Source organism: Sinohyriopsis cumingii, chromosome 8, assembly GCF_028554795.1.
Source record: "Sinohyriopsis cumingii isolate HCF-2022 chromosome 8, ASM2855479v2, whole genome shotgun sequence".
Classification (NCBI taxonomy): domain Eukaryota; kingdom Metazoa; phylum Mollusca; class Bivalvia; order Unionida; family Unionidae; genus Sinohyriopsis; species Sinohyriopsis cumingii.
This window is the reverse complement of record NC_142968.1, coordinates 57,765,442-57,790,046: the sequence shown is the minus strand read 5'-3', so window position 1 is coordinate 57,790,046 and position 24,605 is coordinate 57,765,442. Positions and strand designations below refer to the sequence as shown.

Sequence of the window (24,605 nt, the reverse complement as noted above, 5' to 3'; positions counted from 1 at the left end):
TGAGGCTACACAAAGATGTCTTGGATTCCGTGTATAGAGTACAGGATGGTATAATAAGTATATCTGTGTGATATGATCTCCTTAATTTTAATCCCACCCTTTCTTCTGATGGTTGTTGTGGAGACAGTAGAGTAGGCATTTTGGATTGTGTGTATGGGGTGTTAAATTGTAGCTAGCAATTCCCATGTTAAAGTGCCGTATACTATAATACATTCTGGAAAGTCAACACAGTTTGAGTCCTGGATTGTACATGTGATGTGTTGGATAGTCGTCAAAACTTTGTTTATTTTAGATAGTGTGTTTCTGCGTGTCTTTGTGTATGGGGTGATGGATGGTAGAGGTGATATGATTAATAGTTTGTGAGATTTCATCTCCTTCTTTTAAACCCAGCGCTAAGACGATGCGTTTTGGATCGTGTGTTTGGGTTATTGGATGATATAGGTGTGTTTGGATATTTTATTTGTGTGCTTTCATCTTCTTCCTTTACACAATACTCCTATCTTCTGATAATTCGCCTGGGGTTTTATGCACTATACATACTGGGTGTTGAGTGGCGTATATGGTGTGCCAGATAGTATATATTATGTGTTGGATTATAATCAAACGCAGATGGTAAATTGTATTAAAACTATTGGTGTTGGATTGCATATCTGGTGTGCTTGGACAGTCCTGGAATTTATATGTGGTGTGCTGGATAAGGAATGTAGTTTTTCTTCATGCCTCTACCGTTTTTGAAATTGTTATGGACAATTTTTCCTTTTCCACTAAAGTCGGTATGAGTTTCTGACTTTCAGTACAACTTTTAGTGTTGTTAAATTTTTTGTTTAAATTTTTCAACATTATTTTCATTATATTGAATGTCAGAACTTAGTACTATGCTTTGTCTCTGCCATTTCTGACAACACACCAAAAATAATCTAGATAGTTATCAGTTTAATTTCAAATTCGCAAAATATTTGGAATTTTAGTGCAATTTTTTAAGTCACACCAATTTAATATAATCTTTCTAAGCGTTCTCAGTCTCCAATAGAGTCTGGGACATTTTGGTAATTTTAATACTGCTTTTTTTCCCGCCAATTAAAATAAATTAGGCTATTTTTAAAGTCCTGTATAGATTCGGAATATTAGTACTACTTTTAGTCTTGACCAATTTTAAAAGAAATAAAGAATTCCGGATAACTTTCAGTCTCAATCAAAGTCCGGTACAATTTCGGAATTTTATTCCTACTTTTAGGCTCGCGATTTGATTATTAATGTAACAGATGTTCGAAGTCACTGCTTGAGTCCGGGGTGTTTTCGTAATTTTTGAACTACTTTTAGTCTAAACCCATAAACTCTAATGTTTCTGTATGTTTTTAGTCTCCGTTAAATTCTGGAACCATTTCGTAACTTCAGCATTAGATTTAGTCACATCCATTTTAGTATCGATTTTTCCTTGATTATAACTATGTATATCATCATCACAATTATGCAAAGTTAGGAACACCGACAACATAATTTGAGGTCTAGGTAATGCTTCATATATAAATCTCGGATGCAACAATATAGTCATTATGCAACAGGTACCTAGTACACACGGCCCGCTAGATAGCGTGTGTGCCATCTCATGTCAGCATCGGATGCGGGAGGTCGTGGGTTCGATCCCCGGCCGAGTCATACCAAAGACTTACAAAAATGGTACTAACAGCTTCCTCACTTGGCGCTCAGCATTAAGAGGTTAGTGTTAGGACTGGTCGGCCCGGTGTCAGGATAATGTGACTGGGTGGGACATCACGCTACATGTCTGCGACATGATGCCCCAGTGCTAGACATCACTATAAACTGCCACATTGCAGACATCGTAGCGATATGACTGAAAAATTGTTAAAGCTACGTTAAAAATCAAAATCACATCACATCAGATCTAACAATGTCACTATGTAACTCAAATTGATGTCATCCACTTGTAACACTGTTAGTGCCTGACCCCCTATTGTTGTTCCCATGTTAAACCTATGACACATTTAACTTAGAATTTCCCATTGTCCCCAAGTGCCATTTCCATGTTAAATTACCTTGTCCCTCAAGTGTTCCTCTCATGTAAATTTCCAAGATGCCCCCCAAGTCTCATTTCCATGTTAAATTCCCGTTTTACTCCCAGGTGCCGTTCCCACATTAAATTCCCCTTATGCCCCCAAGTGCCATTTCTGCCCCAAATCGCCAAATACCACTACTTGCATATTAACCTGGACGCTCTTACATTGAATCATTTTAAGTGATGCATTGCAATTATTTTTCAACTGCTTTTTGTACCATTTAAACGTTTAAGATGCTTCTATCTTATTTAAGAATGTTACCATCAGTCTTGTAAGAAATAGAAGTACCATTTCATTAATGTAGCATGTGCAACCGGTTCATTGACATAACATCACAACCTTCACATGAGAAAGAATATCTCACTTTTAGTGGATATACGCATCATTACTTAATGCAAGCATTCAATTACTGTAATTATACAAACCGATATGAAATCCCTACTTTTGATACGTTTGCAGATATGTACATTGTTTTCAAAGGTAACCGAACACAAATCTTGAAAATAAATGTGGATTAAGCATCATAACTACAATGATATACAACTATACGTTGTTATGAATCTATTAAGGCATTATATGTTTCGACATAATCCGCGGTGGTTTCTGCTTTTTGGTAACAGCTTTGCTCCATTCCCTATTCTAGAGAAAACAACGACATGGCTATTCTTATTAGGACAAGAGGACAAAGCACGAACAAATATACAAAAGCATGCTTTTATATGTGTATTATTTAATTCAGTCTTATACAAATATTCTTTGTAAGCAGAGAGGAAAAATATTTGATTGTCTATCCTTTCGACATGCTATCTGATTCATCATTACCCAGTGAGGAAATTTTCCTCACAGACCGCTAGGAGAGAAAGCGATTGGATTACGTCAAACTGGGCAAGTGGTCATACCACTAAAATATACAGTCCAAATATGTCTCCAATATAAATTCGAATTTCAATTTCACTAACTGTAATTAATTGTGAGATTTTCTTCACATGTATAAATGTTACATTAATAGACAATTGTATGAATTTTAGCTTGCAACCGGTCTATGAAATTAAGGATGATTTGTTTATATATACTGAACATTAAACAGGTGTCGGACAAAACTACAAAGTAGCATAACATATCTCCAAATGATTAGACGTTATCCTGACTACAGTTTTTATGTGGTATTTGTGTGCCAGCTGCTGCTGTATGAGTTACAGGAATAAGAACCTCACTTATTTTACCTCTGTCTTTTACTGATATGGTGCAACTTTGCATGGATATTTGTTGCAAAAGCTTTGATCTACGACACAGTTATGAAAGATGGTGAACTAGAGACTTTCTGGATAAGCAGTGCAATAAGTGGCGACGTGGTTAGTCATGAGGAGTTTAATTTAGTACTTAACAACTGTAACATATAGAAAGAATGTCATCTGGAGGAAAGTGTCCGACAAAGGGAACTAATCTAAGAAAAGCATACAACATGTTGAGAGGAGTGAAATACATTGAAGAAGGAAAAAGAAGTAAACATTAATCTATAATATTTTACAAACCTGATTTAAAATAAAGATAGTATTCTAACAATCTAATTGCAGTTTGTATTGTGTTGACTTGTGTCCATGATCGAATGATATTTATATATAATTTGTATTGTTTAATTGATCTTTGTTCATAACTGAGGATAGAAGTTTGTGACTACATGACTAATGTCTTGTTATTTTGCAAACAACATATTACATATCAAGTATTTCTCAAGGATTGAACACTATATTTAAGCTCATTATTACTTGGAGGTAAACATGTTTACAGATGTTGATGTTTTTGTTAGCAACTAAGCATGTTCTAGAACCAAGTTATTTATTAATTTCATGGAAAAATGACCCTCATTGCGAATTAGCTTTTCATGTAAATGTTGTTACTTCAGAATTAATAATTCCGTCATTATTAACATCAGTCTTAGTAGCATCAATATAGTTTTATTTCAGTTAATATTTGAGAGGATTTATTTATTTCAAATATTCTTTGGAACTACAAAGTGCTCATTAATAATTTTGAACAAAATCATTTTTTTTTTGAAAATAGTGAAATAGTTTAAGGACATTCTGGATTATATCATTGTGATATATCAATATATTTGGCATATTAACACATTAGAGGTTACTAAAACATCAACGCATTCAATATTGTAACTCATTCGGAACACCACTGTAATCTTTCTGAATACTCTATGCTTTTTTGATTATGATAAAATAATTCAGGAGCATTTGGGATTTAATACTGTAAGTTCTTTTTAAATTTTCAATTTGTATTCTAAGAAAATTAATTTATTTGTTGAATTGGACAAAACTTCTAGCTTTCGCTCTTTTCTTTTACTTAGTTTGAAATGTTAGAGATAATAAAGACATAAAGAAATCTTTGACACTTTAAATAGCAACTGGAATAGCTACAAAATGATTTCAGCGATAAAATCACACACACCGATTATGGATATATGAAGCTAATGAATCATTCTGCAAACAGTATTTAATAACAAATAGAGACATAGACATAAAGACTTGGTTAGAGACAGGGTTAGAGACATAGACATACGTAGATATATCGACATAAATCTATCACACAACATCTATACGATAGATTAAAACATTTTTTGGCAAGAGATAATAGGTATCTTTTCCAGACAGTTGAGTGGCCCTGAAAGAGCCTTTTGGTTTTTTTGTTGTTAAAACAACTGATTTAACATGGGAAATATCGCACAATTCTTCTAGTTTTCCTCAGCCTTCGTCTGACGTCTGGACCATAGACTAAGACTCTCTTCAGACAACTTTTTCTCTCCATATGGATTCTTCGTTTCTAATAGGCCGTCTCTATAATCTTTGTAATAGCCTATGATGATTTGACATACAGCATTGACGATATGAGGGTAGACTATTCTACGTTAGTCTACCTCTTGGAATGATGAGAACTGCAGTTATTTACAATGGAAGTGCGGATAGAAACCGGTTGACTTCTTTCACCAATCCCAATACTTGATACAAAATTCAGTCACAGTGCGGAGTCTGTGGTGACACATTCCTAATATATAGGTGCGCTAGCGTCTGTGCGCAATGAATCAATGTGGCATTGTTAGAATATGACGGACACTATGAAGATGATGATTTTTGGAGTGCACCGACGAGGAGTGATAGCATAGAAGCGGCTACCGAAGCAAACAAAGTCATACTTCCAGAAGAGAACGATTTTAATTAGGATTTAGAGGATTTTCTCTCTTCAGGAGACTTTGTTCCGGTATCAGCACTTTCTCTTTCTCTCGAAGATTTTAAAGGCAGAAAGAAGAATTGGAGAAATCTTTGCAACAGCAGAAAGAAGAAGAACAAGCCTTTCTCATTCAACAGCAACGGCGAGAAGAAGAAGTGGTAAGAAGAAAACGAAAGGAAGAAGAAGAAGCAGAGAAACAAGGTCTGGGAGAGAAGGAGGACAGTGAACGTAAAACGGTCATTGTACTCTTAGTTAAGGAGTCTGAAACAAATGCATCAGACTTCTGTAATACTACTCAAGAGAAAAAGACCTGGAGCCAAACGGTTCAATCCTGATGACACTCCCACTGCGCCTGACATACCAACACTAGTGAGTTCTACCAAATCATCGACAGTAGCAGATCAAGACGTAGGTCTTTGCCGCGGCAAAGGGATAAGGCAGTTAAAGCGCATTACTTCTCGTTTCTGAGTTTGTTTGTTATTTAAAATTAAAAAACAAAAAAACAAACATCCAACGGTCCTTTTTAGGGCCACCCATCTCCCTCGAAAATAGACTACTCAATGTTTGCCAAATTCAAGTAACACTCAAATCCCTTTTTCCCTGTGATATCGTGTTTGAGTGCATGAGTGTAGATCCATATTACGATTAAGAAAATCTAAACCAAGAGACACGATTTTCTTTCTGGTATATTCTCTGTAAAGATCTAAAATCAAATTTCACAATACAACACTTTAAAAAGTTCATAGACTTTTTCTTTGTCCCTTCACTCTCTCTCCTTTTTTGAACTTTTTCACTGTCACAGGTTTATCCTTCTCTTCCTCACTTTCTTCTCGTCTTCTTTTCTTCTCTTTCTGGACTGGACTGGGTTCTTCTTTTTCGGAAGGCACCTCTTCTTCCTGTTCGGAAGCCTTCTCCTCCTGCTCCTCTTGTTTCTTGGATCTGTTCTCTTTTTCTTAGGGCAGTCTGAAGACCAATGTCCTTTCTCTTGACAGTGATAACAGATATCTTATCCTTTGTCTCTTTTTACGCTTGTCTTGCTTTGACGATGTGAACATTCAGAAGACCAATGCCCTTTCTTCTGACAGGTATAGCAATTATCCTTATCTGTGTTGACTCTTCCATCTTTCTGGAAGGATTGAGAGTGAAATGAATACTCTGAGGGAAGACACTGACCCTTTAGATCAGGAAGGCAACCACCTTACATTTATATATAGGGAACCGAGGCTTTGACAATGTAGTCATTGGATATTTTGAAATCAAGATGAAACGATCGCACCATTTTGTGAAGAAAGGAGAAGAAAGTAACAGGCAGAAACGCGACCTATCGCCTCGCACAGTAGCTGAAGTCTTGTCTTAAATCCATGCCAGCGATTTTGAAGATGACATGAGTGAGTCAGAATCCACACATTCTACATCAACATCCAGACCCATATAGTCTACGCCAAGCCAAAGTCCACCACCAGTAACTCCTGAAAATTATTAACACATTCGTGAGACGGATAAACGGTCGTTTAGGAAATTTAGAACTACGACTTACATGTACACGGTGAAGTTTAAAGATTTCAAGTCAGACGTACCGCTGGAGAAAATAGAGGGGTTCATCACCTATTTGTGAGATTCTTTTTTAACCACACTGAAACGGCACTGTCGAGCCAACGAAGACGATTGCTTGACACTTTCCATTTATCATGACAGTCTGAAGTCCCCCTTTTTAATCGAGTTTAGCAGAGCACCAGAATTGACACCTTCCAAACTCATCGACAAGATTCAACACATGCAGGAGTCCAACGAGAGGTTTCACATCACCGATGGAAAAGCGACACTGCATATGGTCCACGTTTCTCTTACCAAAGGTACCGGACAAAAGAGTGTTTTTGGTGGAAAAATTTCACAGTGTCAGGTGTAGCCTCGTCCAAATTAACAACCCTCAAGACAAGATGTGGATAGCTCGTTCCATCGTGGAGGGACGAACGTATGCTGACATAAACGACACGGCAGAATGGAAGATAGCCTAGGACAACGTTCGATAATCGAACCAAGCCAAACACCAAAGAGATGCAGAACTCCTGGTACAGCAAGCTGGGCTATCGAAAGACACACCAGGTGGCATTCCTGAAATGCAACAACTGCAAGGCGCGCTACACGTTAAACGTTGAAAGTGCACTTTCAAGAAGTGCATGGGCCTCTGTTGTTTCGAGGCAAACGTTTCAAATACAGAAAATACATTCACGTCTATCATCATGATGAACATTTCAATGCAATTACCAGTATCACCGGAATTCAAGGATAGAGTTATTATTCTAAGAAATGTGACTATGTGTATAACAATCGAGAGCAACTTAAGAATTTTGGATCGAAATTGTGTCTTGGCGAAGGACAAAAACGAGTGCGTTGCCCAGATTGTCAACGAACTTTTCTCAGCCCTACGTGCCGTCAACAACTTCTGAAGATGCGAGGTTCACAGCAGAAAAGTGCTGCAAGGTTCAAAGCAGAAAGGTGCTTGTCAGCTCCTGCGATTGTGCTTTACTTGTGGACAAGGCATGCATACCAATAGTACCAAGGAGCACGTATGTTCAGGAAAGAAAAGATGTCTCAGTTGTCACCAAATTGTGGACTTGGAACACGAATGCTACATCCAAAAATACCAAACCAACAGGAGGAGGAAGAAGATGACCGCAAGAAGAAAGGGAACTTCATCTTCTTCGATTTCGAATTGCATGCAAGAGACCTGTATTCACATTCTAATTTTTGCGTTGCTCATCGAACGTGTGAGACGTGCATCCATGACGGGATCTTTTGTCATTGCCCTCACTGTAGCAAGATCCCGGAGGATGTGAAAAATTCTTTCGGGGACCTAACACGCCGACCTAGTTTGCCCAGTGGATTTTAGATCCTATCGACGAAACGTGGAGTCAAGAGGACATCGAACGCTACGGAGGCTGCCATCGTTATGCCACAGTGATGGCTCATAATTTCTCGGGATACGATTTACAGTTTCTTCTAAAATAATATACGGAAGAAAGCATCCAACGTCCTAAAGTGACTTTAAACGTAGTCCATGCAAGTGGGACAAGTGCAGTTTAAAGATTCGATGAGTTACTTGGCCATGCCTTTGAGTCAAATTCCTAACACATTTGGAATGACAGAAATAGCCAAAGGTTATTTCCGCACTTTTTCAATACCCAAGCCAATCAACACACCGTTCTAACCCATTTGACTGATGCTCACTACTACGACCAGGACAAAATGTGCATTGAACAAAGAGAAGATTTCTACATTTGGTACCATTCTCACGCCTTGGACCCTTCGACTTATAGAAAGAAATGTTTAAGTATTGTCAGTCGGACGTGGACATTTTACGGCGTTGCTGTGGAATATTTCGACAACTGTTCATGATGCATGGAGGCATCAATCCTTTGAAAAAAACATGCATCATTGTCAAGGCGTGTTCCTTAGTGTACCGCAAACGATTCACTCCCGACAAGACCCTGGCTGTCATACGCTCTTAAACGACCAATTTTGTCAAACGTCAATACCCAGTCAAAGCTCTATGCCTACATTACTTGTGCGACAAGCAAGACAAATGAATGCAGCACGCCCGAAATGGAGGAGACGAAAAGACCATCGGAACGTATTCGGTGGATTCTTGAGACTTAGAAAACCCCAAGATCTTGTACGAGTTTAACTGTTGCTTATTTCACGGACGTCCGATCTGCTACCCTTAAGGTGACATTAAAAATCAGTTTTTACAGATTACCATGGGAGACTTCTTCGATGCCACCTGTCTGCGACACTTAAAGTTAGAACAGCAAGGATACCAAGTACCTGAAATGTGGGAACACAAGTACAATCACCGTTTGAAAACCGATCCCGAATTTACGCATATCGTGGAAAGTTACAAGTTGATGGACCCCCTGAACCCGCGGCACAGTTTGTATGGAGGACGGCCGAATGAGGAGAAAGGAGACGAAATCAAATACTTGGACGTGTGTTCGCTGTATCCTTACGTGTGCAAATATTGTCATTTTTCCGCAGGGCACTCCTAATTGCTGACGGAACACATCGACGTGGACAACATTCCACAATATAAAGGATTGATTAAATGTAAAGTCTAGCATCCCACGGACTTTCACCATCCCGTTTTGCCTTACAATTTCCAAGGCAAACGGATGTTTCCCTTGTGCCGTACTTGTGCAGAAACATGAAACCAAGACCAACTTTGTCAACACACCCAGGAAGAATGTGCATTGACAGGAAAGTGGCTCAGCGTGGAATTGTTCAACGATCTAAAGCTGAGATACCAAATGCTAGAAGTGTACGAAATTTACCACTTTCCCAAGACAGAACAATATCAAAAGGGCGACGAGACTCAGAAAGCCATTTCGCAAACAACGTGGATGCTTTTTTGAAACTGAAACAAGAAGGCAGCTGCTATCCTTCTTCGTGCCACATTCCTGAAGACCAAACTAAATTTAACGAGAAATACTTTGAGCAGGAAGGCATCACTTTAGAAAAACGAAGGTCGACGATCGTTTTCCAAAGTGATGTTGACTTGTTTGTGGGGAAAAATGGCACAACGACCGTGTTTACCCAGATGATTCATGACAAAACCAAATACATGAAACACGTTCACGTCCCTGGTAAAGATATAATCCTGGTCCATTACGAAGAAAACTTGACGTTGTACAAGCCGACGAATTTGGAAATGTCCTCATTGCAACCTACATGACAGCCCATGATCGCTTAAAATTGTACGAAGCTTTACACCAGTTAACAGATCGTGTGCTGTATTTTGACACGGACAATTGCATCTGAATCTATCTCCATGGTCACCGTCACCCTGACAATGAAGGAGACCGTTTAGAAGCCTGGACGGACTAACACCCTGAAAACAAGATGCTAAGTTTTGCAAGAGGCGGTCCTAAAAATTACGGCTACGAATAAGGAGACGTGCAAACTGAGTGTAAAGTGAAAGAATTGACTCTTAAATATCGCATCAGTCAAGTGGTGAACTTTTGGGTATTGTAAGAAGCCTTGGAATCTGGTGAGGATCAACGTTATAAAGTGACCACCTACGAACCGTACGAGATTTTACGTTTAGTCACTCACTAAATATTCAGTCGACCCTTAGAAAAAGTGTATCAAATCTTGTAACAGACGCGAGTACGGCTTCCCAATCACTTCACTTTACCGTACGGGCACGATGACATTTGCCATCAGATAAAAAGGGAAAAAGGCCAATACTGACAGTTAGTTGTGATTACAATTGCCAAGAGAGAAATATGAATACTTTCAAGCAGAAACAATTCAAGTTCGGTGATTCTCAAATGGAGGACGATGATGTGCCTTGCGATTGCAGGTATACCGTACACTGTGACCTCAGCGATTCAGCAGGACATCATGGGAACTTCGCTATCACTAATACTACTAATGCTACTACGACACCTACCATGGAAAGTGATGCTGTGCGTGTCAACCCTGTCTGATGCAAAAGCTATGCCTCTCGTTACAGTACATTTTATCACTTTACTGGTTTCTATCTTCAACGTCACACCACTGTGCAGCTACCACCCTATGGATGTCATCCAAATGCCCCTGTGAAAGAAGAATATACGTTCCCTGTGCACTTGTCTGGATACTGCGACTTTGAAAGTCGATTCCAAACGTTCAAAGCAAAGTGGCCTAAATATCTGGGAGGATCTACCCTTGAAGAATTTATCTACTCGGGCGAAGGTCATAAAGTCAAGTACTTCAGTTACGGTGTGTCACTTCACGAGTTGGGAGCAGAAAAATTCGGCTTACCTGGAATATACTCCATGATCTCCGCACTGTCACTACCTACGTTTAGTGGGACCCCAGTAATATCTGGATGGATACTTTACAAGAGAATATTCGTAGTTTGCCTGTAGTGTTGAAAGAACGCATTTACCGAGAGTTTGTCAAAATACAAGTCAAACGCAAAGAACAATTGCATTCATTAGGTCACCAATGTTTGAACCACTGGTGCCTGAATGCCTGAATGCTATAAGAGGACTGATTCATTTAAAAGCTTTCCAATGGTTAGACATGGTACAACTGGACGAGGACCAGAAGACTTTGGTTGCTACCCATCCTTTCCAATGGTTAGACATGAAAACGTTCCAGGGGTCAGACATTGATCAGCTACCCAAGGACGAGAAGGATTGTGTTCCTACTGATTCTGTTTGCTACAAGGTAGACTTACTGGGGTGCCAGTTAGTGACTTGAATTTAGATGTGCCACTGGAGTACGATCTTCTCTGTGTAGAATGTACACTTATTGCCTCCAACAAGAGAAAGACATTGCTGTGAATCTCTAGATTAGAAGAGTACATTCAGAATCTACCTCTGAAACTGAGAGAACGCATTTACCAAGAGTTCGTCAAAATACAAGTCAAACGCAAGGAACAATTTAATCCTTTACGTCACTTTTTGGAATCACTGGTACATAAATGGTATCAGATGATTAATTCATTTCAAAGTGTTCAAATGGTCAGACATTGATGAATCACGTGAGATTCATAAAGTGCTGGATGCCATTCAGTCTACTTACAAGCTAACCATAGTACAGCAGATCTAAACGGAAGAGTTAGAGGATTGCTAACGAACAAGCAACAACACGAACAAATCTTGGTTCAAAAGGAAACGTCTGTGCGACGTGTAGTGTGTGAGTTAGTGACTAAACAATTTTGGTACGGGAAATAAAACCACTTATGTTCAAAACGTGCGTGTATTACCTTCAACAAAAGAGGGTCTGAAAACTAGCTACCATGCCACGAACTTTATCAGTCGTGATACAACAGATTCCGTGGAAGGAAGTCAATGATATTATTCAGACTGTGGAGGATTAACAACACTTATTACGAGAACTGTGTCCGTTGAATTTTGGTCATTGTGTGTTCTGTGTCTTAGTGACGTCCTCTATGGGATTTCGCTTACCAGCCGATTCCTTGTGGACTCTTTACGAACAGCACCATCCATCATAAACATGATAGTGGTACCATTAAATGTTCACGAGAGACTAATTATGTTAAAGGCCTTGCGCTTTCATATCGATACTTCTATGGGAAAAACAATTCGTCAACTTTTAGTCACTGAAGATGTTTACGAAGATGTGTGTGTAGATTGTGACTAACGCCCTCACTGGCAAGATGTACATGACTGGAAATGTCTTGGTTTCGAGGCTTGGACAAAAGAAGTGTCAAACTATGCCAAGGATTTGTGATCATGACTTCCAACGTCCAGTGAAAAAGTAACTTTTAAACCTGTGTTAACCGCGTATCAGGAGAACCCGACACCGCGGAAAACCACTTCATTCAGTACCGGACCTATACGGACATCGAAGCCCCCGCAAAGCCGTTCCGGGAGGACACGTCTGTGAGACTGTGCCAAGTGTAGAGACTCAGTATCCCTAGCACACCACACTTCGTCACAACAAATTTTGTGCATTCACGTGTTTATATTCCACTTTGATAGTTTTGATGTGTATTTTATCAATGTACTTAACCGTTTGGCTCCTGTGTATTTTTGTCTTTCGTGTTCATTTTTTAAAACCAAAATTGAAATCAAGTTGTCATAAAAGGTATAAAAACTCTTGTCTTGTCTATGTTCGTTTTAAACGTGACATCCTATTCACAATAGCTACCTTTTCGGTCTCTGCTACCTGTTCCTCTACTTTCAAAGTCATCGACGAAAACTTAGATCGTGCTAGTTGGGAGGCCTTGTATCTTCGCCATCCCCTTAACATGTTAATTACTGGACCGAGCGGTTCAAGCAAAACCGAATTTGTCAAACGTTTGATCGAACATAACAACTCATTTGATCTATCGTCCACTTCAACCTATCGTGTGGTATTAAAAAGAGTGGCAATCGGCGTACAGTCTCCTGAAAGAAAGTCAAATAGATTCCATCGTGCTTGTAGAAGACATTCCTGGTGAAGACGATGGGATCGTGTCTTACCCCAGTCAAACCCATCTGGTCATCTTCGACGACATGTTAGGAGAAGACTAAGAAGAAATTAAACTGTGGTTTACACGCAAAGGGCATCATTGTAATGCCAGTGTCATTTATATCACCCTAAATTTATTTCAACCGAGTAAAGCCAATCGCACCATTAGTCAAATTGCTCATTAGGTGGTCTTGTTTAAAAGTCCTAGAAATAAATCGCAACTGCAAGTGTTATCCAAACAGTTAGAAGCTCCTTGGCTGATTCATACGTACGGCGATGTCACTCAAACCCATCACGCATATTTGCTCGTGGACTTAAAACCCATTATCCCCCAGTTATTTGCGATTTCGCACCAATCTGTTTCACCACTGGTGCCAAGACGGAGGGCCTTTCGTGTACACGTCCCCATCGACTTAAAAAATCTATTTAAAACAACGCTTAGCCAAGGGTCAACGTCTACCCCAGAAAACGCACAATCGTCCAAAGAAAAAGAAGAGCGACCAAAATGGAGGATATTTTTAGTGATAATGCGATGGTCAAAGAGTTCGTCAAACACATTGGTCACACACCCAGGAACTATACCAAAAACACTACTTATTTAAAAGTCCCAGAGATAAATCTCAAGTGCAAGCAATATCTAAACAGTTAGGAACTCACTGGCTGACTCATGCGTACGATGATGTCACTAAAACCCCTCACGCATATTTACTCTTGGATTTAAAAACTACTACCCACGACTATTAGCGATTTCGTACCCATCTGTTTCACCACTGAGACGGAAGGCTTGTCGTGTTCACGTCCCCGTCGACTTAAAAAATCTATTAAAATAAACTCTTAGCCAAGCATCGACGTCTACCCCAGAAAAGACACAATTGTCCAAAGAAAAAGAGGAGAAACATAAAAGGAGAATTTTTTGTCATAATGCAACTGTCAAAGAGTTCGTCAAACAGATTGGTCAGACACCCAGTCAACTATACCAAAAACACTACTTAAAAATAAGATAAAAGGACGTGTGCCAAGTCATGGACGTCAGTGTATTTTTTGTCTGTGCTCCTGAACAAAAAAGATGTCACCCACCAGAAGTGCTCATCACCACCATTGTCGCTCTCGTGTCCAAAAATGACAAGGAAAAAGAAAAGGACAGTCTCGACGTTTGACGTTTGACCCTACATTCGAACAAACGCTTTGCAAAGAACCGACGTCAACCCAAGAAGAGACCCTATCCTTGAAACAAAAAGAGGAGTAACGAAAGGGGTGGATTGTTTGGCGATATAGAAAACAGTCGTCAAATTTTTGACGAAGCAATAATCAAAGAGGTCGTCAAAAAGATTGGTCGCAAACCCAATAAACTACTCCAAAAATACTTTTAATCATCGACGTCAGTGTATTTTTTGTGTGTGCTCCTGAACGAAAAAAGATGTCACCCACCAGAAGTGCTCATCACCATCATTGTCGTTCTCCTGTCCAAAAGTAACAAGGAAAAAGAAAAGGACAGTCTCCCACAACTGAACAAACGATTAACAAAGCATCGACATCTACCCAAGAAGAGACCCTATCCTCCAAACAAAAAGAGGAGTATCCAAAGAGGTGGATTGTTTGACGATATTGAAAACAGTCGTCAAATGTTTGACTAAGCAATAGTCAAAGAGGTCGTCAAAAAGACTGGTCTCACGACCATCCAACTAGTCCAAAATTACTTTTAATCATCGACGTCAGTGTATTTCTTGTGTGTGCTCCAGAACAAACAAAGATATCACCCCCAAAAGCAATACCTCTTCAACCCCCAAAGGAAAGAAAAGGGAAGGGCATCCTCCCAGATTAATCAAACATTACGTCGTGTTGTCCGTTATGTCCAAAGGTCTTCCATCCATGCGAAAACAACTCATTCAAACCTCTTCAAAATATGTCGTCGATACCGTGTGCGAATGCTTCCTGAATGTATTGAAAGGAATGACATCTTAGTCTCAACATCAGTAAGAATGCTTAGCCAAACATCGACACGTTCTTAGCCAAAATGTTCCAAAAGAAAATACCCATCCGTCAAAAGAAAATGATGTTGGTTCAATGCAGAAGATTTGTGCACCTGTTGCTAGCACCCTTGCTGAAAGGAACATTAAGAATAATGATTATTACAGCACTCACGACGGGAGCTGCTTCACAAGGGATAGGTAAAAGTTTTTTAAAAAAAGATCAAGATGATTAAAATTACCTCTGGGGTGAAATAATAACGGACGTGACCTTTGGAATCTAATGGAAGGACGAAAACTGACTTTAGTGCCATACAAACGATGGATGGAATTCCATCGTTGGCAAGAACAGCGCACTTTGCATTTACCTCCTAATCCTCATTTGTCCTCGATATCCCAGATACAACATGAAATGCAATCGTTGATGGATCGCAGCGATTTGTCAGAAACGGAAAAATTGCAACGGTACGGACAAGTGTTGCAACGACTTTAACTCTTTCACCAGCAAGCTTTAGACGAAACAGCTCGACCGACTCTGATGAAAGATTTTAAGACCCTGATGAAATGTCCATCACCGCCACCACACCCATTGACCAAGACAGACGCAGCCCCATTGATGCATGAGAAAGAAGAGACACGAGCCGTCCATAAATTGGAAGACATGAACGGGTAAGTGCTAAAATGAACCTTTTACTTGCCCGAGTTACAATGAGTGACCAAAAACAAGACGAAAGCATTCTTGATGAAAGAACCCGTAAAGTTGGAAAAAGTCGTGTCAACGAAATCAAAGTACATTGGAAAGAATATCCTTGAATCTTGGATCGTCGCTTCACAGGTCATTGACTACAAAAAACAGTGACCATCATGCCTTTCAACACAGCCTCAACCACGACAGTGACCGGTCCTTCTCCGAGTTCTTCATTGCAAGATCTACAAAAGCAACAACAGTGGGTGAGGTATGGAGAACGTGTGCCTAAAACGCAAATCGACTTTTTCTGCAAAATCTTTGTGGTGTATTGTGTCATCGGTGCTGCCATCGCCAGTTTGAGTCTGCAACAAGGAGACAAACAATTGTAGACCATTTTACTGAGCAGTTTCATCGGTTACCTTCGCCTCAATCCTTCCCTGAAATACTCTAACGGTAACAACGGGAGTATTGCGACAAACGTCAGTAACCCTCCCAACAGTCACCACCAAAACAACAATAAGCCTCTTTTGGACACTCTTCTGACCTCGAGTGACCCCCGGACAGCAGACCTCTAGAATTATGTATAACCAATTTCCCTTAAATTTACCCAGTGACAGATCCATGGATCTGCTTCCACACAATAATTTGAGCTGTTTCACGGCCAAATTACCTCAGACCATCTGATTGGATCACGAAGCCCATTAGGAAGTTGCTTTGCTCGAAATAATTCACCCTACACAAATCAAAAACATCACTGAAAATAAAAAGACTTTTGACGTCGAAGTTCTGAACGACGAAGTGCAACAATACTTGAATGAAAACGAAACCGTAGATGCCTCTATGAAACTACCAGTGTCCTAAGATACTCCACGGTACATCTATATGTTGAAAATTTCTGCAGGCTATTATTTTAGCGGTCAACATCTGTTGGACAAGATTACTTCCAAATTCAATGCGTTGTTTGGCAAACCCTTAGACAAAATGAAACCATGTATCAAATCGAGTACCATAAAGTGGCTCGTCGCCTACTGATGAAATTTTCGGGTGCCAAAACGTTGTCTATTAAATTTTGACCTGAATTCTGTGACAATTTGGATATAGATCTCAAAATGATCAAGGGTCTGCTCATACCACCCATACACAACAACTTGAATTTTGTGAAGTTTTTCGTTACCCTGTAGAACTGAACCAAGGATTAAATTTGATCTGATGTGGTGGAGTACAAAGCGGTGGGATACACATCCGCACCGTTACTGCGAGTCATTCTTATCAAAGCGAATTCTGCCACGATCAATGACGAAGAAGGTGGAAAACCTGTCACGTTCACCGCTAATTTGTACATTCTCACTATTTACCCGTCAGTAAGTAGTATTACGTCAATGTCAACATTGGTATAAAAGGAGATCTGGAACAAAATATTCCATTCTCCAAAGGAAAAGTTACGGTGAAACTCAATTTTCGAAAACGATTCTCTAACGACTTGTAATACATGTATCCTGTGTACCGAGGAGTCGCTTGACAGCGATGATATGGTTTAGGAGATATGATGAAACCGGCGTTTCGTTCGGTGGCACCTGTTTTGAAACTCATCGTGACAAGAAGATTGTGTGCCGCCTTGAAAGATGCCGCTTTGACGCAAGGCAAAGAACTTCTCCAAAATTTCATCATCGACAAACAAAAACCCCAAAGAAGTTTTCTTGAGTTCAGGCAAAAAAAGTCTTGCTTCAAACTGGCAGAAAGAGATGACAAAGACACCCCTCCAGAGGACGTCGCACACACAGAGCAAGAAAGACCAAGAAAAGAAGAACGGTCGGAGAATTAGTCTTTTTTTATTATTAAACAGAAAAATGATGTACCGAGAGTCTTGCAAATGTTCAAAGTCAGAACTGGATATGTTTCCCATGCCACCCAAAATGATGATGATGCAAGAATCCCAATGGGCAGAATTTCATCCCATCTCCTCTTTGCCAACCTCAGCCTCATCGAATTTGAAATCAAAGGACAGCCCGGAGATTACATCCATCTGAACAGCAGTTACTTGTACCTGAAAGTCAAAGTCTTAAAAACTGACGACACCGCTCCAGGAGCTGATGCTAGAGTAGCTCCCGTCAACAATTTCATGCATTACATGTTTAGCGAGGTGGTTTTGCACTTGAAAAACAAACTAGTCAACAGCAGCATGGATACTTACCCCTACTGAGCCTACTCTAATATACATCATCTGGATGCCTGCATCGTATGGAGACCTGACACAGCAGGCGATGACAAGTTTAACGACACAGATCTTACAGCAGCTGACGATCATTACAATTCGGGCTTGTAAGACCGTCGAAAGAAAATCCTGCAACGACGTAGTTTAGAAATGATGGATCATTTGTATTTGGACATGTAAAAGATAAGTATTTGCTGAACGGGATGGATATCCACCTGAGACTGAATCTCAACAGTACCGTTTTCCATTTGATGGCCCATGCCAACGAGTAAATGTCTATCATCTAAGAAGCCAGACTTTGTGTGCGACGCGTGGAAGTGTTACCTAAAGTGGGGAAGGACATCAAGAACACTTTGAGCAGAACGACCGCCAAGTATCCGATGCGACGCGTGGAAGTGAAAACCTTGTTAGAATGGAGTATGGGTCTTATAGTCCCCACAAACTCAACATGAAAATAAATAATTTACGGAGAGGGAAGGAATTGTTAAGAGATCTCATAAAATGGAAACGGAAGAAAAGGGGGATTTGGAGGAAAAGGAAGAGGTTAGAAGATGGAATGAATAAATAATGAAAGAGGAGGAGATTGGAAGGAGACAAATGAGGAGAAGGAGGGAGAGGAGGAGGAAAAGAAGAAAAAGACAAAACATGCAGTGAAGAAGGTAAGGAACTTGTGGAAAAGAAGACAGTAGAAGAAAAATCCAAAGGCCCTTTTCAGGACCCCTCACCTGTTTCGAAAAGGTGCATATTCTCTCTTGCCTACAAAATGTTTTAGTTGATTGTATAGTTATTTGTGTAATACAGTTATGTTGATAAATATATGTATGTCTATGTATCTAATCCTGTCTCTAACCATGTCTCTATGTCTGTGTCTCTATTTATCCCGATTGAGGTCAGCCCCTTGCAACATTGTTACCATTGTTTCCCCAGTGTCCAGTACCGCGACGTCACCCACATTCAATTCCTATTGTACCAAGACAGGCCCAGTACAATGTTGCTTAACATTCCCTATGTTCAATTCCCCTTGTCCTAATAAAGACCCACCTATGTTAAAATGCCTTTTGTCCCTATTATGCCGAGATCTTGTCTGTTATGCTTTTTAACATGGCAGTCACATAGTCCCTATATGGCCCCCGTTCACTACTGGCGGCGATTGCTGACACTAATACTTGGCACTGTTGTAAAAGACGAATAATTTAATACAGAGAGATGACAAAAAGAACAAATATATATTAATGTACGCCAGGTAAGATATATTAACACCACCTATGATTTATTTATCCATAATTCAAATATATAAAATAAATCAAATAAAAAACGATCCGACTATATGCACTGTCAAAAAAGGGCCTATTGCTGGAAAAAAAGAAGATAACAATCTAAACAGATGCCAAAGAATGAGTTGGTTATGGAGTAGTTCAAAATATCGATGTGGTACAGTACAGTTAGGCAAAACGATAAGACGAAGAGGAAAATATTTAAATGATTTAAAACAAACTATCAAAAGTGCAACTAGTATCAAAAGTTACTAAAGTTCGTTGAAGGTGGCACCAGCAGTATTAGTAATTGAAGGATCCATTATCAACGGTTTAGCATTTAAAATGGCATGGAAGAATTGCAATAAGAAACTAAGATAAGATTTTAAGGAAAACACACAAAAGACACAAGTGTACATGAATTAAGGGTTAAGGAAACAAGATTTTGCTCTTCAGTACTTCAAAAACTTGGATGATGCTTAATCCCTATAAACTAAACTTATTTCAGTAAAAGAATTGATTGCGGTTTGTATTTGCATTTTACGTACGGATGTTAAGTATTAAGTAATGGGTATTATTACGTGTGTCAATGCATATTGAAAACTGCAAGTATGATTAAAGAATCATACTGAAACAACCGTGAAGAAGGTACTAAAGGAATCGTGCTATTTGACGTTTTCATTTGCATGATTATTACAACCAGCACCATTGTCTGGTGATTAGTATACAGTATAAGGATACAGAACAATCCACAATATGAAATGCAGCGAAATCATTACTTGACACAAGAACTTTTCGACTTTCAGATCATTCGAACTATAGATGAGCATTGACTTATCTGTTATCATATGAGCCACAGCAAGAATGGATTGGTTTGTTGTTTTATGGCAAAACAACTTAGTAGGTGTTTAAGTGCCGGAGCAATTGAAGTAAAGTGCCTTTCCCAAGGAAAGAGCAGGTTAGCTAACCAAGACTGGTCCGATGGTAGGATTTGAACCCACACCCTTTCGTTAGTGAGTCCGGTACGCTAAGCCACATCGATTCGAATGCCACAGAAAGAACACTATGTACAAAATAAAATCAATACATATTTATAGAAATCTGTGATTCGCATTATACGGGACAAAATCAGAATGAGTGGTCATCATTCCCCTCGTGTTTTCTCTTTCTCTTCTACGTAATTAGTAGTAGTATTAGTTGTTGTTGTTGTTGCTTGACAATGATTTGTACATATGACAAAGGATTGTGTGTGTGTGTGTGTGTGTGTGTGTGTGTGTGTGTGTGTGTGCGATTTGGATTTTTAACGTAGCTTTAACAACTTTTCAGTCATATCGCTACGATGTCTGCAGTGTGGCAGTTTATAGTAATGTTCAGTACTGGGCAACATGCCGTTATTCGAACGAAACTATTTAAGTAATTTTCCCGTTGCATAAATTAAGCAATGTTATATGCCAATTCATTTTCATATAGTTACCTATAATTTTTATAATCTTCCATTTACATATCTTTTATTATTTTTACATCATTTGTAACTATCATTTAATGAACCCTAAAGTAAATAACAAGTATATGACCTACATGTCTGTATCAATCGGGACAGAATGACGAATATGTACGATGCAACTGTAATATGTTTTCTACTCCAGAAATATGGACAAGCCTAAATCGTCACTTTGATATTTTGTGACTTTGGTGCAGGAGGAAACTAATTATGACTAGTTTGTCTTTCGTTTCATGGTAAAAATGACCAACACACCTGAACAACAATTATATGGTGATTAAACTTTTTAGTTACAGCTCCAACCATCACATCTGCTTGACTCACCCGAACACAGTCATTTAAAGGTCATAACAGAGAAATGCATAAACTCTAGGATTCATCATTTAACATTTACCCAATATTGACAGATTTTGTTGTACCACACAAAATATTCATCTATTTTTGTTTTAAACATCGATTATGTGTGAGGTGATTTTTCATAAAATAAAGTACACCAAAAATATATTCTACGTCCTGAATTGGGTTTTTCTTTATATTGTACAGATTGCCTGGTTTTCGTTTTTTACTAATCGCAAAATTGGATCATACCCAGCAGTATTGGTTGCTTGACATCAAAAATGTAGTTAGCGTATACGTAAAGATATTTTGACGATGGATGTACATCGGTATACTAATTTCCGTCCGTGGCCAGGTGCGATATATATGCCTTGGACATGCTTGTAGATACTTAGTAACGCCAAAGAAAATCTATGTACTGTATCATTTTGTTTTATCTGATTATTTTTGCTGTATCTATAAAGATAACCTCCTACCAAGCTACCATCGAGGTCGCAAGTTACAATGAAACAGGATATCTGTTTGGAAGGTACAAGGCTGGTCCGAAAGAGAATCCTCGGTCAAATAATAAGACAATAAAGTCGGCTTGCCTGGAAATCCGATGTGCTCAAAACGATGGAGACGACAATCCAATGAACACCAAGCTGGTGGGTAGTATTGCGGTTCCGACAAACCCAAAAGGATGCTGCCTAAGGTGAGACGATTTAAAATTTTAGGAACATATTTAGTTGACCTCTTTAATTCATCAATAAATTGTGGACGTCTGTTATTGTTTAAACTTGTGTTTGCATTTCATTATTATGTTAACGTTTTCAGACGTATGTCATCAACAGAAGCATTAAGTCGGATTAGTGTATTTTTTTTGCGAAATATTTGGGAAAGTGGGAGAAAACAGTTCTAATTACTTTAATGAAAGTATTCGTAAAAATGTAGTTACCATCTTCAAAAAGTGCAATATTCAGTGTATTCTCATAACTACATACTTTGAAGAAAGTTTGCAACGGAGCAGTGGATTTTGAATTAATGGGTACTGGAGTCTGTAGTCTACCATAGACAAATAAGATAACAACATACTTATTGTTAATCATAATTGCTTTATCTCACTCTTTCTGCCTCTCTCTCCCTCCCTCCCTCCCTCCCTCTTTCTCTCTCTCTCTCTCTCACTGAAGATATATATATATATATATATATATATATATATATATATATATATATATATATATATATATATATATATATATCAATGTCACAATTACTTTTATAAGTTGCACGGAGTAAAACAATGGATGCGAAGATCAATAAACTTAATATTGTTATATATCACAAAATATCTTTACAGGCCAAATTGTGGATTGAGGAATCTGAGGGGAAATTCAACAAGTTTCAGCGTTGACATCCATGTTGATGACAATTACGGTGCTAATGTTGGTATCTACATATCGGACAGACGCGATACAGCCCTGGCGCTCTGTTACACTGGAAAAAATGATCTCGTTGTTGACTATGACATGGACCCAACTACTAATTTCGCAGTAGAATATGACTGCACAGGAACTGCTTCTCCTCTTTGTGCAAACCAGTGTGACCTATCTCAACAAATTGTTGGAAAATGATACATACATACATACATACATAATTACATACATACATACATACATACATGCATACATGCATACATATATACATACATACATACATACATACATACATACAAACAGACACAGAAACAAATACATACATACATACATACATGTATTTCCAATTAAGATCCAAATGTATCAATCTCACGCAATATCCATTTTCAAAGGGCATATATAGGACTGGTTCAACTAGTGATTTGTTAGCTTATATTTCATGATTAACTTAAGCTACATAGTTGTATGACGATGTGGGGTTTTTAATTGTTAGAAATACATGTATTGATCGTAAGAAGTAAATTCAATCTTAGTTTTTATTAGCAAGTTTGTACCTCGTAGAACGTATAAATAAGCACACATGCATATATGCTTCTGAGCAGATAAGAAAAATTTACCAGTATGTGTCGAGGCATCCTACTCTTGTATTTTACATAATCGTCTTTCATACTGATCTCTACAGTTAATGGTCTATTAGAAGGTCTTTCTTTCTTCATTGTTTTAAAAATTTGTCAGTTTCACTATGTTATTTGCAATTAATATTCGCACGTAAATTATAAACTAATCTTACTACATTTAGGTAGCATGCATGGAGGCTGGGTGATATTCAGTACCGTATCATTACTGGGTGATATTCAGTACCGTATCATGCTGGGATTTTTTCGTTCGTAGAATTGATTCATAGACATACCACTGATGCATCACATTATTTTTCATTCGCAGCTTTTTAATTCGTGCTTTTATATCGTCTGCATATTACAATTCATACTAGATCGAAGACAACAAATAAAGCCTAAATAACTACAAAGAACCTCGACAAAATGCAAAACCAAGCAAATGGAGTTTAACACAATAACTCCAGCAACAGGATTCTGGATAATATTTGATATGTTTGTTCACTAATGATTTAACAATACTACTGCAAAGTTATGTTTGGAGATACAATTTAAGAGCTAAACTGAAGTGCTATTGAAATTGCACTCTAAATTAGCTGACATGAAAATATACGAGTAAGTCAACTTCGTGTCATAACATTCTCCATTCTGTGCTGCAGATGGAAACTCTTCATTTTGTATCAGTGTGTAGATCCCACCTTCGAAACCTTCCTCTATGGTCTTCATTAGTTATGGCCAGATCAAATGGCGTCATATGAAAAACCGGTCCGTATCAATCTTAGTAAGTCTAAATCTAAATACCAAATAACACAGATAACATTTCTTTTTTATAATTTTGCCAGAAATGAAAAGTACGTTTTTGCAAAACGATATGCAGGGACTATGGGTTTCTGCTGCCATCATTTCTTTTTAAATTAATATTTTTCTTATTTACTTTGTTCCATCTGAAATAGGTACATTACTTTATATAAATATTGTATAGTAATTTTATTTAGCTTCAATGCAACGACCATATTTTAAAAAAGACAGTATCTTCTCATCAACTTAGGGTAACTTTTAAATCAAGAAATTGGAAAAATATCACAATCATTTGAAATAATATATATAATAACGTATTCGGTTCTGAAATTGCAAGCCAAAGAATATGTATGATAATAATACAAATTAAAAGGTTTAAAGGTATTAAAAATTATATACTTCGAACAGTAAGCTTAATTTGTTATATAGTTCACCTACATTGTAAAGACTTGATGCACTGGATCAGATATATGGCTATCTAACTGCCTCTGTTATTATATTATGGTCTTGCGCTAAGTAACAGAAAATGGAGAAAACCAACAGGATT

General features: G+C 38.4%; 1 protein-coding gene across 1 annotated transcript; it reads left to right on the top strand.

The window, feature by feature from the left end:
- Positions 1-11,375: 11,375 nt before the first annotated feature.
- Positions 11,376-24,192, top strand: LOC149793598 (uncharacterized). The gene is made up of 5 exons (XM_089969023.1): positions 11,376-11,522; positions 15,747-15,910; positions 18,716-18,800; positions 21,696-21,925; positions 22,571-24,192. Exons 1-5 carry the CDS (start codon positions 11,376-11,378, stop codon positions 22,842-22,844), a joined length of 900 nt encoding a protein of 299 aa, XP_089825149.1. The 3' UTR covers positions 22,845-24,192.
- Positions 24,193-24,605: the final 413 nt, after the last annotated feature.

Bases quoted from the DNA above. Each gene is read 5' to 3' on its own strand.
- LOC149793598 (XM_089969023.1), top strand. From the start codon at position 11,376: ATGGTACAACTGGACGAGGACCAGAAGACTTTGGTTGCTACCCATCCT. The intron at 11,523-15,746 runs GTAGACTTACTG...CTCTTTCACCAG, and splicing joins CTGATTCTGTTTGCTACAAG to CAAGCTTTAGACGAAACAGC. The intron at 21,926-22,570 runs GTGAGACGATTT...ATATCTTTACAG, and splicing joins CCAAAAGGATGCTGCCTAAG to GCCAAATTGTGGATTGAGGA.